This window comes from Chaetomium globosum, genomic scaffold (assembly GCF_000143365.1).
Source record: "Chaetomium globosum CBS 148.51 scaffold_6 genomic scaffold, whole genome shotgun sequence".
Taxonomy (NCBI): Eukaryota; Fungi; Ascomycota; class Sordariomycetes; order Sordariales; family Chaetomiaceae; genus Chaetomium; species Chaetomium globosum.
Genome location: NT_165981.1, coordinates 3,549,604 through 3,571,504, shown reverse-complemented (window position 1 = coordinate 3,571,504; position 21,901 = coordinate 3,549,604). Strand labels below are relative to the sequence as shown.

General features: G+C 56.5%; 7 protein-coding genes across 7 annotated transcripts; 4 read left to right on the top strand and 3 right to left on the bottom strand.

The window, feature by feature from the left end:
* Positions 1-1,902: 1,902 nt before the first annotated feature.
* Positions 1,903-7,153, top strand: CHGG_09475 (uncharacterized protein; the record flags this gene model as incomplete). Its single annotated transcript, XM_001227401.1, has 2 exons — positions 1,903-2,703; positions 2,753-7,153. The coding sequence occupies 2 exons, from the start codon at positions 1,903-1,905 to the stop codon at positions 7,151-7,153; spliced, it is 5,202 nt and encodes a 1,733-aa protein (XP_001227402.1).
* A 662-nt stretch (positions 7,154-7,815) lies between these two features.
* On the bottom strand, positions 7,816-11,902 carry CHGG_09474 (uncharacterized protein; the record flags this gene model as incomplete). Its single annotated transcript, XM_001227400.1, has 2 exons — positions 7,816-10,895; positions 10,951-11,902. 2 exons carry the CDS (start codon positions 11,900-11,902, stop codon positions 7,816-7,818), a joined length of 4,032 nt encoding a protein of 1,343 aa, XP_001227401.1.
* Positions 11,903-12,630: 728 nt separating this feature from the next.
* Positions 12,631-13,422, bottom strand: CHGG_09473 (uncharacterized protein; the record flags this gene model as incomplete). The annotated part of the gene is made up of 1 exon (XM_001227399.1): positions 12,631-13,422. The coding sequence occupies one exon, from the start codon at positions 13,420-13,422 to the stop codon at positions 12,631-12,633; it is 792 nt and encodes a 263-aa protein (XP_001227400.1).
* Positions 13,423-14,462: 1,040 nt separating this feature from the next.
* Positions 14,463-15,451, top strand: CHGG_09472 (uncharacterized protein; the record flags this gene model as incomplete). The annotated part of the gene is made up of 2 exons (XM_001227398.1): positions 14,463-14,691; positions 14,760-15,451. The coding sequence occupies 2 exons, from the start codon at positions 14,463-14,465 to the stop codon at positions 15,449-15,451; spliced, it is 921 nt and encodes a 306-aa protein (XP_001227399.1).
* A 615-nt stretch (positions 15,452-16,066) lies between these two features.
* On the top strand, positions 16,067-18,361 carry CHGG_09471 (uncharacterized protein; the record flags this gene model as incomplete). Its single annotated transcript, XM_001227397.1, has 5 exons — positions 16,067-16,206; positions 16,295-16,579; positions 16,663-16,933; positions 17,005-17,347; positions 17,430-18,361. 5 exons carry the CDS (start codon positions 16,067-16,069, stop codon positions 18,359-18,361), a joined length of 1,971 nt encoding a protein of 656 aa, XP_001227398.1.
* A 481-nt stretch (positions 18,362-18,842) lies between these two features.
* Positions 18,843-20,083, bottom strand: CHGG_09470 (uncharacterized protein; the record flags this gene model as incomplete). The annotated part of the gene is made up of 5 exons (XM_001227396.1): positions 18,843-18,892; positions 18,951-19,123; positions 19,181-19,254; positions 19,309-19,725; positions 19,802-20,083. 5 exons carry the CDS (start codon positions 20,081-20,083, stop codon positions 18,843-18,845), a joined length of 996 nt encoding a protein of 331 aa, XP_001227397.1.
* A 592-nt stretch (positions 20,084-20,675) lies between these two features.
* Positions 20,676-21,619, top strand: CHGG_09469 (uncharacterized protein; the record flags this gene model as incomplete). The annotated part of the gene is made up of 2 exons (XM_001227395.1): positions 20,676-20,946; positions 21,210-21,619. The coding sequence occupies 2 exons, from the start codon at positions 20,676-20,678 to the stop codon at positions 21,617-21,619; spliced, it is 681 nt and encodes a 226-aa protein (XP_001227396.1).
* Between the last annotated feature and the right edge of the window lie 282 nt (positions 21,620-21,901).

The window sequence follows — 21,901 nt, the reverse complement described above, 5'->3', positions numbered from 1 at the left end:
TTCCCCGACATCGGTCTTGCTCCATGGCGTGTCCTTGACCGGGTTCATGTGGCTTTCTTCGGGATTGGGAGCCTGGGCTCTCCCCCCTCAACCGAGCATCCGAGTCCCCACGTCTGGCTTAATCTGATGTGATCTGATTGATAAGATTACTCGTTGGGGGTTCTGGACATGGGGTCCTGGTTGAACTTTCGGGAAGAGGGGAAAATACAAGGAACAAGCCCCTTCAGGACAATTTATGTGTCATTGAAAATAGTTTTCTAGCCGAGGCCTCGGGGGGACTCGGCGAGAAGGATGGGCGGATGCTGTGGTTGGAAGAACCATGGTTCTAGTGTACGCCACCATGATGGGGTTGTCCAAAAGATGTGGGGAGCTGCTGTTTTTAACCGTCCCCGGGACACGACCCGATCAGGTAAGAAGCCAAATGTGGACACCGTATGGCCATTACTGTGTACTTGGTGTGTCTCCCGCCATTCGGTTGGGGGTTATCTGATTTTTCTTTTGCACCCACACCCCTAAACACTCCACTCACCGTTCCAAGTTGTGGACTCGGCCCGCAGAGACTTACTGTGACCGACCTCGGTTATGTCTCCTTGAGGCTTTGGCATTGTAGGTGATGTCCGCTGGGCTGGTTTTCCGGGCCCCGTCATGGTGCCCCCGTGGTATTCCTAGAAGCATTGCATTTGCGGGTATTGTGGTCAAGCACACCCCTGATTCTTGTAGCGAGAGCGGTCGTCCTCAGAGCAATGCATTTTGTATGATACCCCCTTTATCCGTGCTTGGGTTCCGCCGCTTCCAATTTGTGTTCTAGTGGGTTTGGTGGACTGCACAACAGTTCAAGTGTTCATTTCTTTTTTTTTCTTCTTTGCAGTTAGGCCACTTCACGGGTCACCAGAACAGCCAAAATGGGATCGGTGTATCAGCTCGAGGCCATGGACGGAGGCCCGGGTCTTGAGCAAGGCAACGGTGCATTGCTAACTACCCAGATGAAGGATCATAACGTTGTGTCAGTGGAGATCGTTGGCATTTCCCCGGAGCCGGCCTCCCCCGCAACCCCGACGACAACAATAGAGATATTGCTCACGGCATGGCTTATTGTTCTCCTGCGGACTCGAGAAGACGGTCAGGTGTCGTACGAATGGATGTACAAGAGGGAAAACGGCGCCAACATTGAGGCCGCCACAACCATGCGTCTGTCCACAAGCGAGGTTCTGCCAGATCTTCACGTCACCGTGGAGCAGGTGGCCTCCGCCATTGCTAGCAGTGCTTCCGCTGCTTATACCACGCAATTCCCGCCTTTCTCCGCCGCAGGGTCGCTTCTTTTAAGCACCGGTTCCCTGTCACGAGTCAAAACAAAAACTGACCAAGACGAAGTGGGTGCCCAATTAACTCGTCCCTTGTATCAATAACATGAATCAAGCGCTGACAACCCCAAAGCTGTTGTTGCATCTTGAGGTCCGTTGTGGCCATGCCCCCTTTGAGATCCGCCCAGTTTGGCAGCGCGAGGATATGCTCCCGTTTACTGTGAATCACCACGTCGAAACACTGGCTGACACAGTCAAACTGTGCCTGGCCAATCCCTCTGTGACCATTCAGAGTCTTCTGCGCCCAACTGCTCATGACCTTGAGCGGATATGGGAATGGAACAACGCTTTGCCCCCAACCTACGATTCTTGCATGCACGACCTCATATCTGAGCGAGCTCGCAAGCACCCAGACAAGGAAGCCATTTCGTCGTTTGACGGCAGCTTAACATTCGCTCAAGTGGATAGGTATTCGACATTTCTCGCCCACCTTCTGGTAAATGATCACAATGTCGGGTTCCACGATTCTGTACCTGTCTGTTTCGAGAAGTCAAGATGGGCTACCGTGGCTGTTCTTGCTGTCATGAAAGCAGGCGCAACAATGGTTCTCATGGATCCCACTCTCCCTCTCGCTCGCCTTCAGAATATGGCACAACAGGTCGGAGCCAAAACCATTCTCTCGTCTCGCAAGCAGCACGAGCTGTCAAAGTTGATCTTGCCTGTCGGTACATTTACAGTAGCAGAAGAGGAGACATTTACAACTTTGTCAAATCCAGAAGAACCACAGGTTCCTGAAGCAGAACTTCCTCCAGTTCCGCCGTCAACCATCATGTACATCATCTTTACCTCCGGCAGTACCGGCACGCCTAAAGGGGTCAAGATCTCTCATCAGACCTACACGAGCAGCGCCATCCCCAGAGCCAAGGCAGTGGGCTACACGGAGAGCTCGAGGGTCCTCGACTTTGCGTCCTACGCTTTCGACGTCAGCATCGACAGCATCCTACTCACGCTAGCCAACGGCGGTTGTCTCTGCATCCCATCCGACGAGGACCGGCTGAACGACATCAACGGTGCGATGAGAGCGATGCGTGTCAACTACGCCGGTATCACACCCTCAGTAGCCCGGATCCTTGATATCGACCTCATTGCGTCCCTGACGAATGGCCTCGGCCTCGGTGGGGAGACGGTGTCAGCACGGGATGTCAACATTTGGGGCCAGCACGCGCGCATCATCATTGGTTACGGCCCCTGCGAATGCACCATTGGTTGTACCATCAACAGCAGTGCTGCCACGGGGAGGGACTACATCTCTATTGGACCTGGTAACGGCGCGGCAATCTGGGTGGTTGATCCCAACGACCACGATGTCCTCATGCCAGTTGGGGCCGTGGGCGAGCTGCTGGTAGAAGGTCCTATTGTGGGACAGAGGATACTTGAACGATCCGGAAAAGACGGCCGCTGCTTTTATTGAAGATCCCTCGTGGTTGACGGCAGGCCACGGACCGTATACGGGCCGCCAAGGACGTCTGTACAAGACGGGCGACTTGGGGAGATACGACCCTGATGGCTCGGGAAGGATTGTGTTTGTGGGTCGGAAAGATACCCAAGTGAAGCTGCGTGGCCAGCGGGTTGAGCTGGGAGAGATCGAGAGCCATTTGCGAGCACGGTTACCCGCCGAGTCCACCGTGATCGCCGAGGTTATTGCTCCTCAGGGGTTTTTCCAAGGGCAATCTATTCTGGTGGCATTTGTGGCTCCCCAATTTGCCAACGCGCATGGCCAAGAGGTTGAGCTGGAGAGTATTGAACTTCCTGGAGAATTACGCAAAGCTGTGTCGAAAGCTGACAAGGAGGTTGCCGAGGTGTTGCCGCGCTACATGGTCCCAACCGCTTACATTCCAGTCAACCGGATTCCGAGCTTGATCTCGGGGAAAACTGACCGAAGGAAGCTTCAACTTTTCGGTTCTACCGTTGACTTGCGGCAGATGACGGCCAACCCGGGGCCGTCGCAGAGCGCGCCCCTCGGTGGCGAGGACCGGCCCCTGAACGATATGGAGGAACACTTGCGGCAGGCCTGGGGCGAAACACTGAAGCTCGACCCGCAGAATATTCGGTCTCACGACAACTTCTTTGCCCTTGGCGGCGATTCCCTGGCGGCAATGAGGCTCGTGTCTGCCTGCAGATATAGGGGGCTCGACATCAGTGTCATCAACACCTTCGGGAACCCAACACTCTCCGCAATGGCTGCAATTGTCACTGTTCTCAGGGACTCTCAGACTAGTCCCCCACCGCAAAGATCCGCCTTCTCCTTGGTCCCGCAACCCCCCGATAGTGCTATTGTCGAGGCATCTCAGATTTGTGGGACAGAGGCAATCAACATTGAGGACATCTACCCCTGCACGCCAACGCAGGAATCGTTGTTCACCTTTTCTCTCAAGTCAACCGAGCCCTACATTGCTCAGAGAGTTGCAACCATCCCGTCACATATTACCTTGGACGAATGGAAGCGTGCCTGGAACGAGGTTGTCGCAGCCACTCCCATTCTACGCTCTCGTCTAGTCCAACTTGGTAACCACCCCGGCCTCGATCAGGTCGTACTCAAGGGTAGTATCCAATGGCGGTCTTCCAGCAGCGAATTGACACAGTATCTCGAACACGACCGCAACGAGAGAATGGAATTTGGGCAGAGCCTCGCCCGATACGCCATCGTCGAACCTCGCAGCTCCCCCACCGAGCGGTACATGGTCTGGACTCTCCACCACGCGGTCTACGATGGCTGGTCAGAGCCGCTCCTCCTCGAAAAGGTCCGCGACGCCTTACACGACACCCCCCAACCGCCCACTCCCAACCCCCTCCCCACCATGGGCGACTTCGTCCAGCACATCCGCGCCATCGACACCACGACAACCCAATCCTTCTGGCGCACCGCCCTGCACAACGCCACGGGCCCGCAATTTCCCCGCGTCCCCTCCCGCGACTTCATCCCCACCCCCAACAGCACCCTCGACCGCTACATCCCCCTCCCCACCACCCACCTCCCTTTCACTCTCGCCACCCTCATCCGCGGCGCCTGGGCCCTCGTCGCCGCCCAACACACCCTCACGCGCGACATCATCTTCGGCGAGACCCTCACCGGCCGCGACATCCCCCTCCCGGCCGTCGAGACCATCACCGGTCCACTCATCGCCACGGTCCCCATGCGCGTGCGTATCCCGCCCGACCGCGCCACCTGCACCGTGGCGGCCTACCTGCGCGGCGTGGCGGAGGGTGTGCTCGCGCGCACGCCGTTCCAGCATGCGGGGATGCAGCATATTCGGAGGGTTAGTCGCGATGCGCAGTATGCGTGCGAGGCGCCGATGGGGTTGGTGATTCAACCTGTGCCGGAGGGTGGTGGAGTGGTGGGGGAGTTGGGGTTTGGCGAGGGGGATGTGGTCAGGGAGGCGCTGCATTTTAATCCGTATCCGTTGATGTTGGCGTGTGGGGTGGAGAAGGGGGGTAGTGGTTTTAGGGTTTGTGCGAGCTTTGATGGGGCGGTGGTTGGGGTGAGGGAGATGGAGAGGGTGCTGGCGCAGTTGGAGATGGTTTGTGGTGAGCTGGCGAGGGATGTGGACAGGGGGTTGGATCAGGTTTCGTGCGTGCCGGCGGGAGATTTGGATCAGATCTGGGAGTGGAACAGAGATCCCCCTCTTGCGTTGGATGGGACAGCCGGGAGGTTTGTCACCGATGCCGGGCTGGTTGAACCCGGGTCGGTTTATAACCCCCGAGCGGCGATCCCTTGGGTCTGCGACCTTGAGAACCCGTCCGTGCTGGCCCCGATCGGTTGTCCAGGCGAGCTTTGGCTTGAGGCGGCCTTCTTAACAGGGGATTGTGTTGTTGACTCTCCTGCTTGGATGGTCGCTGGAAGCTCGCAGCATTCTGGCCGGACCGGCAAGGTACAGCCGACAGGCAACATTGTCAAGCTCCAAGAGGATGGCAGCTTGGTGTTTGTTGGCCAGAAAGACAGCAACACGCAAGCCAACGGCCATGGCACGGCTCCGGCTGAGCTTGAGAGCCACTTGGGGAATTATCTGCCTCCTTCAGTTAATGCTACGGCGGTGTTGGCATCTCAGGGGTCGTCAAGGCAAGGTCTACTTGTCTTTATGGAGCGACCGCAGGCGGCTGATGGAGAGCCCACGATCAATGTCATCCCGGAAGAGCAGGTCATCAGCTCTGGCGATTTCACAACCGTGGTATCCGCCACGGTTCCTGCCACTCTCGTTTCAGCGCTCAAAAAGCTCGACAAATTTGCCGAAAACTCACTCGCCTCGCATTTGGTTCCCTCAGCCTATCTCATCATGGATGAGCTTCCAACGAACAACAACCAGGTCGACCGCGCTGTGCTTCAGCAGCTCGCCTCCGGAATCCCTGAACGGACCCTCGACCAACTCCGCGATAGTTTCCAGAAGGCCTGGAAGGTGGCTTCGTCCTCCGCGCCAACCACAGCAACAGCGGCTGAAGATATTCTACGGTCTTCCTGGGCCACGGTCCTCGGGCTCGAACTCCATCAAATCGATACCGACGACAACTTCTTCCGTCTTGGTGGAGACTCGGTCCTAGCCATGAAGTTGGTCTCGCGGCTTCGCTCCCAGGGACACGGACTTACCGTGGGAGATATCTTCCGCCACATGCGCTTAGGTGATGCAGCGAAGGTTCTCAAGGTGAACAAGAATGGTGTGTCTGGCCGAACAGAGCCGGCAAAAACGATGCCCCAAAACGGGCAGACGTATCAGCCATTCTCGACGCTGGACTCGGTTAACGTGGATCAGTTCGTCACTGAGGTTGTCCGACCACAACTTGGGGATGCGAACTGGACTGTCCAAGACGTGTATCCGGTGACAGACCCCCAAGCCCTTGATATCAGGGCTACCCTCGAACCGCCAAGGACTTCGGTTCAGTACACTTTTCTCTATTCTGACAAGGGCGGCTTTGACAGAGGAAAGCTATTAAAAGCCCACCACAACCTCATTCAAGCGCACGACATCCTGCGGACGGTGTTTATCGAGCATGGATCGACTTTCCTCCAGGTTGTCTTAAAGGACCTGGAAATTGCAGTTGCCGTCGAGGAAGCCAACCAAGAAGACTTGGAGGAGTTCGTCCACGGCGTCTGCACATCCTACATCGCATCCGACAACTTCCGGCTAGGTTCGCCATTCCTCCACATCTTCCTCGCCCACGGCAAAGACGGACAGGAGTGTCTCGCCATCGGGCTCTCCCACGCCCAATACGACGGCGTCTCCCTGCCCCTCCTCCTCCGCGACCTCGATGCCCTCTACACCGGCAACCCACTAACCGCCTCCTCCCCCTTCTCCACCTACATCACGCAAACCCGGTCCTCTCCCGCCCAAACCCAAGCCCTCACCTACTGGAACACCCTCCTCTCCAACTCCACACCCTCCATCCTCCCCGGCCAAACCCACCCACCTCCATCCCCCACCACCAAAGCCATTTTCCACACCACCGCCCTCCCCACCATCCACCCCCAACCCACCACCACCACCGCCACCCTCCTCACCGCGGCCTGGGCGCTGGTACTCGCGCGCCGCCTGCGCACCACCGACGTCACCTTCGGCAGCATCACGTCCGGCCGCGCGTCCGAGCTGACCCCCGGCGCCGAGCATGCCATGGGGCCCTGCTACCAGTTCACGCCGGTGCACGTGCCCTTCCAGTGGGGGTGGACTGCGGGGGAGCTATTGGGGTTCGTGCAGCGGCAGGGGGCGGAGGGGTTGGCGTGGGATTTTGTGGGGGTGGGGCCTATTGCGGGGAGGGTTGGTTGGGAGGGGAAGACTGAGGGAGGGGAGAGGGGGGGTGTTCTTTGATTCGGTGGTGCATCATCAGGATTGGGACGACTTTGATGTTATGCCGTTTGGGGGGGGGGAGTGTAAGGTGGATGTGTGGAATCCCCATGGGGATGCGGCGTATCCGTTGAAGGTGGTGTCCTTTTTTAAGGGTGGGGAGTTGAATGTCGGCATTGTGGGGAGTGAGGCGGATGTGGTGTTTGTGGATGAGATGTTGGCAGAGTTAGCTGGTGCAGTGAGAGAGTTGGTTGAGGGGGGAGAAGAGGCTGTGTTGGGCTAAGAAGTGTCTCTAAGTACGCACCGGGGAAATTAGATTGATATCGGCATGCTTCTTTAACATAAGTTGGTTTTCTTATAATCACTTTCTCCTCCCATAAAAGTTATCCTATGTTGTTGTCATAAATTTTAACTAGTTACTTGGTGCTTCCAATGTTATTGATGTTGTTGCCCCTTTAATTACCCCTTTTCCAGCTCGCATCTCCATAAACCTGGAAAATATTCGCTGCAAACCACAAGCAGTTCACCCACCTACCACAATCCGCCAAAGCAAGATCTTCTGACAAATAAAAAAAGAAGCGCTTGAGAAATCTGTAAAATGCCAATTAAAGGGTATCTAGAGCTATTATTACAATTCCCACACCATTTTTATCCCATTAACAATACACTCCAAAAGACTCAGCTACCTACTCAGCCACCGTCTGATGCATCACATTTTCCCTGTAACCGGCAGATTTCTCAAACAACTCTTCGTGTGTTCCAGAGTCCACGCACCGGCCGTCTTCTATCCAGAAGATACGATCTGCCTTCTTGATAGTGCGCAACCGGTGAGCAATAGCAATGACGGTGATGCCCACAGCTGCCTTTTCCAACCCCTCTTGCAGCAGTCTTTCTGACTCGGCATCCAAGGCACTAGTTGGCTCATCCAGAATCAACAGCTTCGGCTTCCGCACGAGGGCACGAGCAATCGACAGCCTCTGCTTCTGGCCACCTGAGAATCTCGCACCACTTGGCCCACAGAGCGTCTCATATCCTTCGGGAAGGGCCTCAATAACGTCGTGGATGTTGGCCAACTTACACGCCTCCACAATGTCCTCTTTGGTGGCCTCTTGGCCTGGCCTAGCACCGAGTCCAATATTGAAGGCGATACTTCCCTCAAAAAGCATGCTCTCCTGGGGCACCAGCGCAATCTCATCCCGGAAAGACGTGTCCCGGCTCTTCGTCACGTCAACCCCATCAATAAGGACAGCTCCAGATTGTGGGGTGTATAGCCGTTCAACCAAGGAGATGATGGTCGACTTTCCCGCGCCACTCGGACCAACCAAGGCACAAAAGCTTCCCGGCTTCATATCAATGCTTAGGCCTTTTAGGACTTGTGCATCCGGACGGGCGGGATAAGAGAAGTAGACATCTCGAAACTGCACGCTAGCAGCTTCGTTGCTGCCAGGCGAACCCCGACCGGCCACTGCCTCGAGAGATTTCTCCTCTAACGCAGGCTCCGACACAGCGGCAGAAGCCTCAATCACCCGAACATTTCCCTGCATCCCATCCGACCCAATCTCGATCAAGCCCAGGATCCTCGCCATCGCCGCCCGAGCACTAGACAACTCGGGCGCGAGAGCAAACATTTGACTCCAGAGCAGCGCACTAACCAGCAACGAGAACACCACGATGAGGAACTGCGCCGTCGTGACATTCCCAGCAATGATCTGCTTCGCCCCCCACCAGTACGCCAGCGCATTGACACAGTTCCCCAAGAAATACGTCACGGCCTGGCACAAGCTCGCCAGCACCGTAACCCTCAACGTCTCCCTCGTCGGACCGCGCAACGAACGACGATACGTCCTAAGCGTCTCATCTTCCAACGCCAGCGCGGCAACCGTCTTGATCGACGCCACCGCCTCAGTCCCAATATCCACGGACCGCGCGTAGGCACTCTCATGGCGCTCCTCAAACGCCCCCAGCACGCGCAGCTCCATCAGCCCCGCGCCCAGCAGCAGCGGCACCAGAGCCAGGCAGACGAGCGCGATACGCCACGCGATGATGTGCGTCATGATGATGGCGGCTAGCAGGTTCGCCGTGATGGAGAACAGCGTGCCGATGACCGAGCCGCTGAGCCCGGCCAGGGCGATGCCGTCGCGCGTAATGTAGGAGAGCAGCACGGTGGGGGTGCGGCCGTGGGACTGGTGCCATTGGATGTCCTGCTCGAACAGCGAGCGGAAGGAGAGGACGCGCACCGAGTAGACGATGTGCTCCGTCACCCAGCCGAAGCCCGACCAGCTGGCGGCGTTGGCGAAGAACTCGATGATGGCGAGCACGAAGAACATGAGGCCGAAGAAATTGCCGCTGGCGCGGATGCTGTCGGGGCTGCGGCAGATGTTGAGGCTGTCGACCGTGTTGCCGAAGATGACGGCTTCGCCGGAGAAGGCGCCGCCGACCAGGATGGAGCCGAGGAGGGCGAGGGCGATTACAAGGAGGTGTGGCCGGACGGCGGGGGAGTAGCCTTTTACCAAGGCCCAGAGTGATGTCGACGGGGTTTCGGGTTCTTCTTCGTCTCCTCCTTTGGCGGACACCGCAACAGGGGCTTCGATTGCGGGGGTCGCTTTTTCGTCGTCCTCTTTGTCACCGGCTTCGCTGCAGGACGCGACGCTGTTCGTACCAATTTCTAGTCCATCCTTGGAGGTCGTTTGATCCACTTTAGTGGTGCTAGTGGTACTGCCAGAGGTCGAATCCTTCCTAGTTACTGACCCGAGGGTCTGCAGTTCTACCATCTCGGCGTAGGTTCCGTCCTTAGCCATCAACGTGGCGTGGTCACCTTGCTCCACCACGACCCCCTTGTGCATCACAATGATGTTGTCCGCACCGGTGATGGTGGAAAGGCGGTGGGCAATGGTAAGCAGGGTTCTGCCAGCCGAGATGTTGGCAATGGCCCGCTGGATCCGGTCCTCGCTTCTCGAGTCGAGGGCGGCGGTGGCCTCATCCAGGACGAGCACAGATGGGTCTTTGACTAGGGCCCGAGCCAGGGCTACCCTTTGTTTTTGGCCACCACTGATTAACCGTCCACTGGAACCAACGACTGTGCCGTAGCCGTGGTTCAGCCGTGTTATGAAGTCATCAGCATCTGCGAGTTTTGCCGCGTTTTGCGCCAGGGTCACGATCTCGACGACGTTGGGGCCGAACGCTTCCGCGGCTGTTGCGAGATCCTCGCCCTCTCGAACCTTACCCGCCAAATCGGCAAGATCAGGGCCGAGTAGCGTTGTCTTGAGATGATCATGGGCCAAGCTACCGGAATTGACCAATCCGTGGGCGATGTTCTCCAAGAGTGACCGGTCGAGGAGGGATGGTTCCTGCTGGACCAAGCTGACAAAACTCCTCAGCTCGCGGACGTTGATCTCGCGAAGGTCATGGCCAGCGAAACAAACTCGTCCACTTGCAGGGTCGTACAGTCTTGTAACCAACCCAGCAACAGTAGATTTGCCACTCCCCGAGAGGCCCACAATGGCGGTGTGTTTGTTGGCCGGGATGCTAATGTCGATTTTGTCCAACACGGTGATCTCAGGCCTCGAGGGGTAGGTAAAGGAAACATCCTTAAGCTCAAACCCGAACTTGGCCTCCGGATCTTCCTGGGCCGGAAGCTTTACCCCTGACATAGCCGTGCCATCGATCTGCGATTCCCGATCCATTTCTTCGCGCAGCTTCCGAAACGATGCCACGGCCGCGATGAAAAGGTGGACAAAAGGGGCAATTTGGCTCAGGAGTAAAGTGGCTATTGTATCAATGTTAGTCAGAGCATCCTCGAAAAGGGACGGAACCCAACGAACCTTCAATAAGAATGAAAATAACCGTAAAGGTCGCGCCCACGGTGGCACCCCCTGACTCCTGACCTGCCGCATCCGCGATCCGCCGACTCCCCTGCCAAAACGCCAGGCCGTTCGCACCATACGCCACAAAATACAGCACACCGGACTGTATCCCCACCGCCGTAGCCTTCTTCAACCCCTCCCTCTTCGACGCAGACAGCGCCTCGGCAAACTTACCCTCCAGCCTCGTATTCGCCCCAAACGCCTGCACCACCACCACATTGCTCAATGCCTCAGAGGCCACCGACGCCGCCCTCGCCGCATGATCGGCCACCAAACCCGAATACTTCTCAATATAATGGCTCCCCACAAACGACATAAAAAAATACGCCGGCACCAAACTCACCAACATCCCCGCCAGCTCCGCATTCATCACAAACGCCACCACGTACGCCGTCACAAAAAACGACACGCTCGACAAACAAATCCCCACCTTCTCCGACGTGCCCGACCGAATCGTCTGAATGTCCCCACTCAGCCGCGACGCCACCTCTCCTGGCGGCAGGCCATCAAAGTACGACGGCTCCTGGCGCAGCAGCGTGGCCAGGTAGCGCTCCCGCAGGCGCTGCGCCAGCCGCGAGCCGTACAGCGTCCAGCAGGTGAGGTGCGCGTAGATGGTCACGAACTGGGCGATGGCCAGGTACACGATCATGAGGATCTTGGAGTTGACGCCGGATTGGTAGGTGGCCGCGGCGCTGGGGGAGAGGGCTTCTGAGTTGGTGGTCGGCTCGAGGCAGGTGACTTCGTTGAAGTCGTTGAGGAGCTGGCCGAAGAAGATCCCGATTAGGGGGAAGGGCACGCCCGAGGCGATGGCGCAGAGGATGGCTGCGAGGAGCGTGCAGAGGTCGGTGCGGGACGGGTTGCCCGAGAGGAGCAGGCGGCCGTAGCCCGTGAAGGTGTTGACGAACTTCATGGTGGTTTGGGGGGTGATGGCGGCGCTGGGCCTGCTGCCGTCAGGTTGTCGTCGGTGAGGTTTTTCCCTGGTGTGGCCTGGCTTCAGGGCTGCAAGACGGGTCGTCCAAGGTGGCTGGCATGCCATCCGGCTGGACTAGCTACCCGTGTAAAAGAATGTCCGTAAGGGGTTAGACCCAGCGTTGCCGACATCGGGTCATGCGAGATGATCAGATAATCTGCTGGGTGGGGCGCCGTCAAAGGGGGGGGGTGGTTCGAGTGGAAACAAGGGGATAACCCGGGAGGGGTCCTCCGGACTCCGCATGAGAAAAAAAAAACCAACTTTTCTGATGTGACTCTTGTGATTTTCGGGTATATGCATGGCTTGGCTCTTCTGTCGGCTCAACGTGCACCCATCCCACATCCCGGGTTCCTGGCTTCATCAGCCGTCGGGGAAGAAGCAAGGGTTGCAGTGAGTGCATGTGGGCATTCTGCCAAGGGGTCGTTTGTTGCATTGTGAGAGCTGGGCGAGGCTTGTCCGCAGAGGTTGGGAACCAAGGCCAACGACATGCAAAATGTCCCAGTAAATCTGGTCCGGTGTTGGACAACCGGGTGCACAGTTGCTACGCGAAGGATGGCCGCCATAAACAATTATGTTACGAATATTCTCGCCAGGCCACCTTGATTTCGTACCGACGCTAAAGGTACCTACCTACCTACCTGCTTAGGTTTGTGTAAGAAGATGGGCGCCTACAGCTTCGCATTCCACGCAGCCCGATCCGCTGATTCCAACGGCTTCTCCCGCCCATCCCAAAACAACGGACACAGCTGAAACCACTTCTCCCTGCTACAAATCGACAACACCGACCGCTTATGCCCCAAATCCACATACTTTCCAATGACCAACCCTTGAGCGTTCTCGTACGTGAGAATTGTCCCGCCGGTGGCCTTGGGCTCGCCCACAACGTTGCCGGTACGCGGGTCGTCGAGGAAGCAGTAGTGGATGCAGCTCGAGTACCAGGCGTTGACGCGCTGGGGCCCGCGGAACGAGGCGTCGCCGACGAGTGAGTGCCGGCCGCGGTCGTAGTTGCCCGCGTCGTAGTGCGCGCCGAAATGGTCTTCCTGCAAGGGGGGAGGGAGGTCAGCGGTTTGTAAGAGATTGCCAGGGGTGCAAAGGGGCCTCCCTACCTTGGCCCAATACAGCTCGTAGTATGCGAAGCGCGACTGGTCGAAGCGCCCGAACAGACACAGGACATGAGGGTCCTCGTGCAGCTTGCGCAGATATTCACGGTGCTGATCCAGCGTCCCTGTCTCGTTCCACCCGGCCGCGACGCGTGGGTCGTTTTGCCATGTGTTGAACAGCTTCAAGTGTTCCGCATCCTGCCAGTTCACCGCTTCCAGAGAGAAATGTGTGTCCAGCTCGGGTATGTAACGGCTGTAGACGATGGATCCCGGGCGTGGTTTTGGTCGACGGACGGGGTGGCGTGTAAATACTGGCTCCCCGTCGGGGAACTTGTTCGTAATGTGGAAGTTTTCGGGCATGATGGGGTATTCTGCCAGTGGCCTTTGCAAATGGCTGTCTGTGCCATCGCCCACTACCCATATCGGCCGCGGGCCCATTGGTGAAGCAGCACCCTGCCAGAAGGAACTTCGGAGCACCAACAGCTCGTCTGCGCCCGTATCAACGGGCATCCGCGTCCCGGCCGGAGGGCCTCGAGCATCCCAGCGTGGCGACGGATGAGGTATCGCTAAACCTGTGGAGAGGAGCTCCTCTCGGACGGCGTCTTTCCCTTTCCCGTCTAGTGTCAACCTAAAGTATTCGGCGGTCGGATGCGCCAGGAAAATGGCGTGGACCACGTTCCAGATTGGGCCCAAAGAGGGAGTGTTGGCTCCCGTCCAACTAAAGACAGTCGATGGGCTTCGGCGTGCTCGTGCCCAAGGGCTGTTGTCGGAGATGGATGGACGATCATTTTGTGATGGAGTGCTCAGATCGAGCCACGATAGAGAGTCGAGATGGAGCGGTTGGTGAAGGGGACGCCCATCTTTTGGTTGGTGTTTGTCTAATGTCAAGACAAGCTTGGTAGGCGTTGATCCTTTGACGGTCTGTACCCGGTATGCCGTCAAGAACGGGTGGGGCAGCTTCACCGGAGGATACTTCAGTGTCGTTGATGTCATGGCGACGACTCCGTGACCACGAGGTATTCTTCACTATTGTTGAGCAGAACAAAGTCAAGCCGAGGAAAAACCACCTGAAAAGGGACTTAAAGATTGCTGAACGCAGCGACACGCCGCTTCAGCTTCCGGTAGCACTTTAACATTGTCGCAGCTAGGTTCACCCGAAATCGCATATGCATGGATGAAAGGCACAGAACCGGATGCCCGGAAGACGCATGCCAGGACGCCCCGAGAACTAGCCCCAGTCTACTATGGTGAACCGAGGGACACGGGAGTGATGTTTCATCCTTGAACAAGCCGGTAGGCTATAAAGGGCCAAATGAAGGATACCAATCGTCAAGGGATACCACGTTCCGCCCGGCAGCCATTACCAAGAACTTTCCCAACACACCTCTTTCAACGTCACAATGCCAGGAGAACGACCAACCGTCCGTTTTCAACACTTCGACGTGTCGTACCCTGCGGAACACGTTATCCAGGTCACGATCAACAGACCCGAGAAGCTCAATTGCATCAACAAGGCGACGAGCGCCGAGATCGCCGAGGTCTGGAAGCAGCTGGACCGAGATGAGAGCTTGTGGGTGGGTATCATCACCGGGGTGGGGCGAGCATTTTGCACGGGGGCGGATCTCCACGGTAAGTGAGCCACACTCACACACAATCCACCCCATCACATCCACCTAATCCACCCACATCCACCCGAGCATTCGGGAGGCGCACAAATACGCAATGTACCTACATGTACCTCCCTCACATTTTCCGTACCCCATCTGACGCGCCAGCAGAATGGAACGACATGAACAAGGCCGGCGTGGTCAACGACATGGGTGCGCCCGGCCTGGCGGGGCTGCCGCGGCGGAGCGGCAAGAAGCCCATCATCGCGGCGGTCAACGGGCTCTGCATGGGCGGGGGCTTCGAGATGGTTGCCAATTGCGACATTGTGCTCGCGTCCTCGGCGGCCGTCTTCGCGCTGCCCGAGGCCAAGCGGGGCATCGTGCCCGTGGCGGGGTGTCTCCCGCGCCTGGCCCGCACGCTGGGGTTGCAGCGCACCATGGACCTAGTTCTGACGGGTCGTAGCGTGGATGCGAAGACGCTGGCCGAATGGGGTCTGGTTACGCGACTGGTGGATGGTGGTGCTGCTGCTGGAGGTGATGGCGGCGAGGTTGCGAAGGCGGCGGTTAAGCTCGCGCGGGAGATGTGTCAGAACAGCCCAGATGCGCTCATTGTCGGGCGTGTGGGGGTGCGCATGAGCTGGGAAGAGGGCGATGTCGAAACAGCCGTGTCGGCCTTGGAGCACGAGTGGTATCCTCGGTTGGTGCAGGGATACAACTTTGGCGAGGGTATCCGGGCGTTTGTGGAAAAGCGACGGCCAATGTGGCTGGATTCGAAGCTCTAGGTGGGCGGATACAAAGCAGACTATTGATTTTTCGTCTCCGTAACGGGTCATGCATGAACGTGGTTGTCGAATTGTGACGAGTTGTAAGCGAGGAAGGCCAGGGCAAGGGCCGTTGAAAATTCTGATCTTATCTGATGGAGAGATTAGATTGCAACCCTGCAGCTTGCCTGCGCCCTGAAAGCACGACCCACGTCGACCCCGCCAAAATGGAAACCGAGTGGGTCGAGTCGGACAAGACTCGGGAGGAGTGGGAAGGAATGAGCTCGAAGCTTGTCAATTCTTGTTTCATTATGTAAAACTCACGTGGGACAAGAAATATCAGGGTCGCGAACAGTGCCAAGTGTTTGATGCCGCACACTGTGTACTCCGGCTATCTGATGAGAGCTCATCGTCAGCCGCCCGGGTTCCATACCCACCGATGTCGGGGCCACATGAGGCGGCCAGTGACAGATTCTGAAGGTACGAGCCCAGTCAAGCCAAGGAAGAGACAAGCCAGGCCAAGCAAGGTGCGGGCCCGCGACCAATATTTGCAAAATCATGATCTGATCTTATCAGATGTACTCCAGCGCCAGGCAGGATTGGGACGGCGCTAGGATTCGCACGAAACAGACTGCAATGCATGGCATGCGCCGTATTTCCGGCAATACCACGCTGTTCCCAGATCTCTGGTCGGCCGCCAACCTTCAGCAAACACCAACACAACACGGCATCAACATCACCATTGACCGCCGTCGTCCGGTCGCGTTTGGCTTTCAGTAATCCGCCCGGGTTTCCTCCATTGCTGTCTTATCCCTTCTCCGACCGTCCTTTCGTCTGACCTATCGCTTAGCTTGGCCCCTTCAGCATCCTCAAGCCAACTCAAAACTCAAGCATTATGGCACTGTTATCCGGTGTCAAGGCGGCGTTCCGCCGGTCGCCGACAGAGGAAGAACCCAGCACGCGGGCTGCCGTTGACGTCGGCGGGGAGAAGACAGAGAAGGACGCCGTCACCGATGATGCCGCGGTTGTCAACGATGGCGGCGAATCACCGGCGGAGCATCCTGCCGAAGACATGCAACGGGGTGTTCAACAGGTTGAGGCCGTCACCATGAGCTGGACCAAAGCAACCCTGATTGCAGTCTTCTTCAAGTACGATCATCACCCATTCATTGTGCTTTTCTGTTTCCGTTGCCAAATCCTTGTCAAATAACCATCTAACCCTGGGTGTGTAGTATTTGGTTGCTCTACCTCGTCAATGCCTTCCAGTCCGCCATCCTCTCGAGTTTGGTGCCCTTCGTTACAAGCGACTTCGAATCCCATTCTCTGTTGAACGTCATTTACGTTGTTGCCAACTCCATGACGGCCGCCGTGTTTATTCCTCTATCCAAGATTTTGGATCTTTGGGGGAGAGCTGAGGGCTTTATGATCATGGTGTTTTTCGCGACCCTGGGCTTAGTCCTCATGGCCGCGTGTAACAACCTCCCCACCTTCTGTGCTGCATATGTAAGCCGACCTTTACCACATTTTGCCTTGCGGTTTTGCAGTTGTACTGACCTTCAAATCTCTCCTGACAGGTCTTCTACAGCCTCGGCTTCAGCGGCATGACGTACTGCGTCGACGTGATCACCGCTGATGCATCCAAGCTCAAGAACCGTGGTCTAGCCTACGCCTTTACGTCATCTCCTTACATTATTACCGCCTTCGCCGGCCCGAAGGCCTCTGAAGATTTTCTCAACAACATTAACTGGAGATGGGGTTTCGGCTGCTTCGCCATCATCTTTCCCATCGTCGCTTCTCCCTTGTACTTTGTACTCAAGTTCAATCTCCGAAAGGCCGAAAAAGAAGGCATCCTAGCCGGCGAAAGCAGCGACCGGACATGGCTGCAGAGCATATGGCACTACGTTGTCGAGTTTGACGGTGAGTGATTGCTCCAGCCCATCAGGCCCCTCCATCCACAGGCAAAATTGGCCCAAGATATCCTAACTAATGCAATAAACAGCCCTTGGTGTCATACTGTTCTCGGCCGGCTTGACCGTATTCCTCCTTCCCTTTACCCTTGCTGCCGAAGCGCCAAACGGTTGGGCATCGGACTACATCATCGCTATGATTGTAGTCGGTTTCGTCGTCCTTTGCGCCTTCGTCCTCTACGAGTGGTTCCTAGCCCCCACGCCGATGCTCAACTTCAGCATCTTGTCGGATCGCACAGTACTAGGTACTTGTCTGCTTGGAGCCACATACCAAATTTCTTACTACTGCTGGGCCAACTACTTCACCTCCTTCCTCCAGGTGGTCAACAACCTCACCGTGGCCGAGGCCGGGTACGTCAACAACACCTTCAGCATCGTGTCGGGCGTGCTCTTGTTCATCGTCGGCTACTCTATCCACAAGACCGGCCACTTCAAGTGGCTGCTGTACATTGCCGTCCCCATCTACATCCTCGCACAAGGACTGATGATCTACTTTCGCCGCCCCGATCAGTCTGTTGGTTACCTGATCATGTGCGAGGTCTTCATCTCGATCGGCGGGAGCATCTTCATCATCATCCAGCAGGTGGCTATCCTCGCGGCCGTGGACCACCAACACGTGGCAGTTGCGCTGTCACTGCTCTACGTGGTCGGCACCACTGGCGGCGCCATCGGCGCCACCGTGTCGGGCTCTATCTGGACCAACACCTTCCACGGTGCCCTATCGCGGTTCTTGCCCGAGTCGGCCGTCCCAGACCTGGAATCTATCTACTCGGATCTGGAAGTTCAGCTCGGTTACGCGATAGAAACTCTCGAGAGGAGGGGCATCCAGGAAGCGTACGGTTACGCCCAGACGAGGATGCTTGCTGCCGGAACATCTTTTATGATTCTGGCCTTTGTTGGGGTGCTGCTGATTAAGAACATTAATGTTGCCAAGATTATCCAGACTAGGGGTATGGTTTTCTAAACCACAAGGCGGCTATTTTGGCTATTGCAACGAAAGAGGTGTATTGAAGCCGGGAGAGCTATTCGGTTAGGCCAAGATACAACAATTAGGCACGGGGGAGACATCACTTATTGTCTACTTAATTTAATGCCACAATGACGTTCCACGCCCGTCCACCATCACTCGGGGGCTGGCCTGAAAATGACAGTCGCTAACTTAGGTATAAAGCATGCAACTGATACCTGTAATGTACAACGTTGAGATTTCAACCTGTTAGTTTGAACGTACCCGGGTACCCTGCATGGCGGACGACAGTCGATGTGCTTTAGGACTGGCAACGAGGTAGATCCAACATGGTCATTATCAATAATAGCGTTATCTAGACATGAAACCATGCGACCTCGCCGGTCCCAGCTCCCAATGAAGTCCTAGCCGTGAGCCAGGTGGCCTTAAGAGCGATGACTGGTCCAAAGGTCGCAACCCCGGAATCCACGCAAAGACTCTAGTTTGTCTCTCCGTCCACCATTCCCATTCCGGGGATCTTCTCGAGCCCTGGTAAATATGTTAGTATGGTTGCACGGCCCTTCACAAACTAGCAATGCCAACTTACAGCCGTCCACTGGCTCGGCAATGTTCTGCGGGATGGTGCACCGCATGGCCTCCTCTGACGTCTGTGTCCGTAGTTCCTTGCAGACAGCATTACCACAACGGGCATTCAGCGCCCTTTGGAGTGAGTCGCCCTTCCAACCGAACATGTAGTCACCGTGCTGAGTGTATCCGACGCTACCGGGGTTCAGTCAGTTACCTATCACTGCTCTGAAGAAGCGTTGAGGTACTCACGAATCATCAGTGCTCCACACGAATGGTTGCGAGCCATCCTCGGGCCACAGGGCCTCGTCGTTGAACTGCGTGGTCTATCTGTCGTGAGCCAAAGTCCAACAAGTACAGATAAAGAAAGAGATACGCACATCCCACATAACCTCGTACATGAGCTGAGGTAGCCGAACAGGGTGCGTTTCAGGACAAGTCCCCGTTGATTCAAAGCTCCCAACTGCCGGGTAGGCAACATGGCTCTTATGGTCGGGGCTGTCGATGTTCTTGCCGTCCCAGCAGGTCGGGAAAGTCACAGTGGTTCGGATGCCGCCCGCACAGAAGCCCTTCGGCAGGGTTTGCGAGTCTGTTCCGGTGCAGGGGGCACCGCCTTGGTCGTACTCGGCGCCCAGGCAGCGGTGGCAGAGCTGCTTCTGCATGCCTTTGGCTTCGCGCAGGCCGGCGTCTCCGACGAGCATGCGGAAACCGGGCTTGAAGGCCGTGACGGTCGTTTTGCCGTCGTAGGGGGGGATGTAGTACACTGTCACTCCTCCCTTTGTTACGGGGATGATCAGCTTTCCCATGTCTGGTTCTTTTATGAAGTGAGACCTGATAGGTAAAAAGGGGCTACAAAAGACAATTTCAACATACATCGGCACGGAGTCCCACGTTGGGGAACTGAGGCACACGCTTGTAGGTGCCGTTGCGTGCGCGGAAGTACAATACGGCCGTCCAGTAGTTGGAGAAGTCCTCCGAGAAGGTGCAGCTAGTGCAAGTGGACTGCTCGACGAGATCGTGGGTTTCTGGGTCCATGCTGACGCCGAACGAATTGCCTCCCACAACCTGATGGACGTGAGGGGATTGTGCCAGCTCTGGATTTACAAGGGGGTCCATACGGGCCACAACGAGCTGTGAGCAGCTGAATCGAATCATTGTTGGGCCGTGGCCCCATGCGCAAGAAGCGCGGCGGATAGTGCGCTAAGCTTCATCTTGGTGAGATGCTGAAACAATGAAATCGTTGAAGCTAAACGCGTAAAAGGAAGTTCTAGCAAAGACCGAGGTAGTAAGGGGTACGATGAACGAACGCAAACCGGGAACCGAGTAATACCCCCGGAGCTAAGAGGCTGGTGCCTCCAAGTCCTAAATTACACCAGCGTTCCATCCTGGCCAGGGGTAAAGGAACCCGATGCCGTTCCATGGTATGCCCGGGCGTTTAATCTTTGTGCACGTGGAGCCTAGATTGGACTTCCTGGAATTCGGCAGTTCTATTCCTTCTAGAAACTAGACCGGGCTGCAGCAGTTCGTAGGATTGGTAATACCCGGTCAATAGCAACCCCTCTCTACCACATAGCCACACGGGCCGGCTACGCAGGCAATCTGGCAGAATGAGGCTAAACAATATAGTTATCTTGGACTTTTCCATGGGCAGTCCCCCCCCCTCTATCTTTTGTTATTACATTTAGATTCGACCCGCAGCCCGCTTCAGTTGTCGACGTGATCCATCAAACTCCCTACGGTGTTCACAATGCGCAACCATCTCGTATCCTTTGCTTTGGCCACGGCCGATGCCATCTACCTCCCGTCTGGTGTCAACGCCGCTCGACCATGTGGCGGCTCCAATGGAGGGAATTTTCAGTATCGCCTAGGCGATGTAAGATATGACGGCCCGGATCCAAGCAAGAAGAATGACCTTGCTACCATTGCGGCCAGCCTCCAGGGCAGCAACGGAACGCCATTGTACGAGTGCGTTGGGCAGTGGCCCAGAAGGCTTGGGCCGGGTGGTACCCAAGGCGAAAGTAATATCATATGGGCGGACTGCATCTACACCGGCGCTGGTGCCGGGACCCGACAATACCGTGTCGTTTGCGGTTGACTGGGAGAACAAGACCATGTACCTGGCTCACACGTTCACCTGCTCGGACGCAGCTGGGTAAGATTCCATGTAGATCCCTGCACCGATTGTGATTTTCCCATTCTCATGGTTCCGGGCTGACCTCAGCAAACAGATCTCAGGGGCTAGCCACTGGGTCAATCACTCTCGACGTCAACTGCACAACAGCAGATGATAGCAGCCACTGCGTCCCAAAGAGCACGGATTCCGGGACCCGCCCCAGCCTCAATATCGCAACCGCGTTGGTTCCCGGTTCCGAGAATGCAAGCCCAACATGTGTCGACACATCGAAGGAATACCAGTCGTGGAGGATGGAGAACTGGCAACGCAGCTTCAAGATGGAGCCCGGGGCCTCGCCGATCGACCCAAAGCTGAGCGAAGACTCAGGCCCATCTTTCACGCTCAAGAGTTCGGCAAACGGCAATACATTCAACTGCTCACCCTCGGAAGGCGAGGATGGCGCTTTTGCGGGCAGCTGCACGTCTTCCGAGGGAACCAGTACTACCGCAGACTTCCGCTTCGACCCGTTGCTGAACATGCTCGAGATTACGGAGCACTGGGCGTGCGAAGACGCGTAAGTACTTGCTATCAATACCTCAGATACCCATATTTCTTGGAAGTGTTGGCTAACAGACTATGATTGCCGCTAGGCCCTCGCTTAATGTTGTTGGTGTGGGCTATGTGCAGGCAGCATGCGAGCGGGTCTTTAACAGCGACAAGTTCATTTGCTACCTCGGCGCCCGTTTGGATTGGCACTGGTGTTGTGTGAACGGGGGGTGGCCGTTTCAAAACGGTGGTTTGTCAGCGTGGTTGGTGGGGCAAGGTGGGAACGGATAGTAGAATGATTAGGAAATGAGACT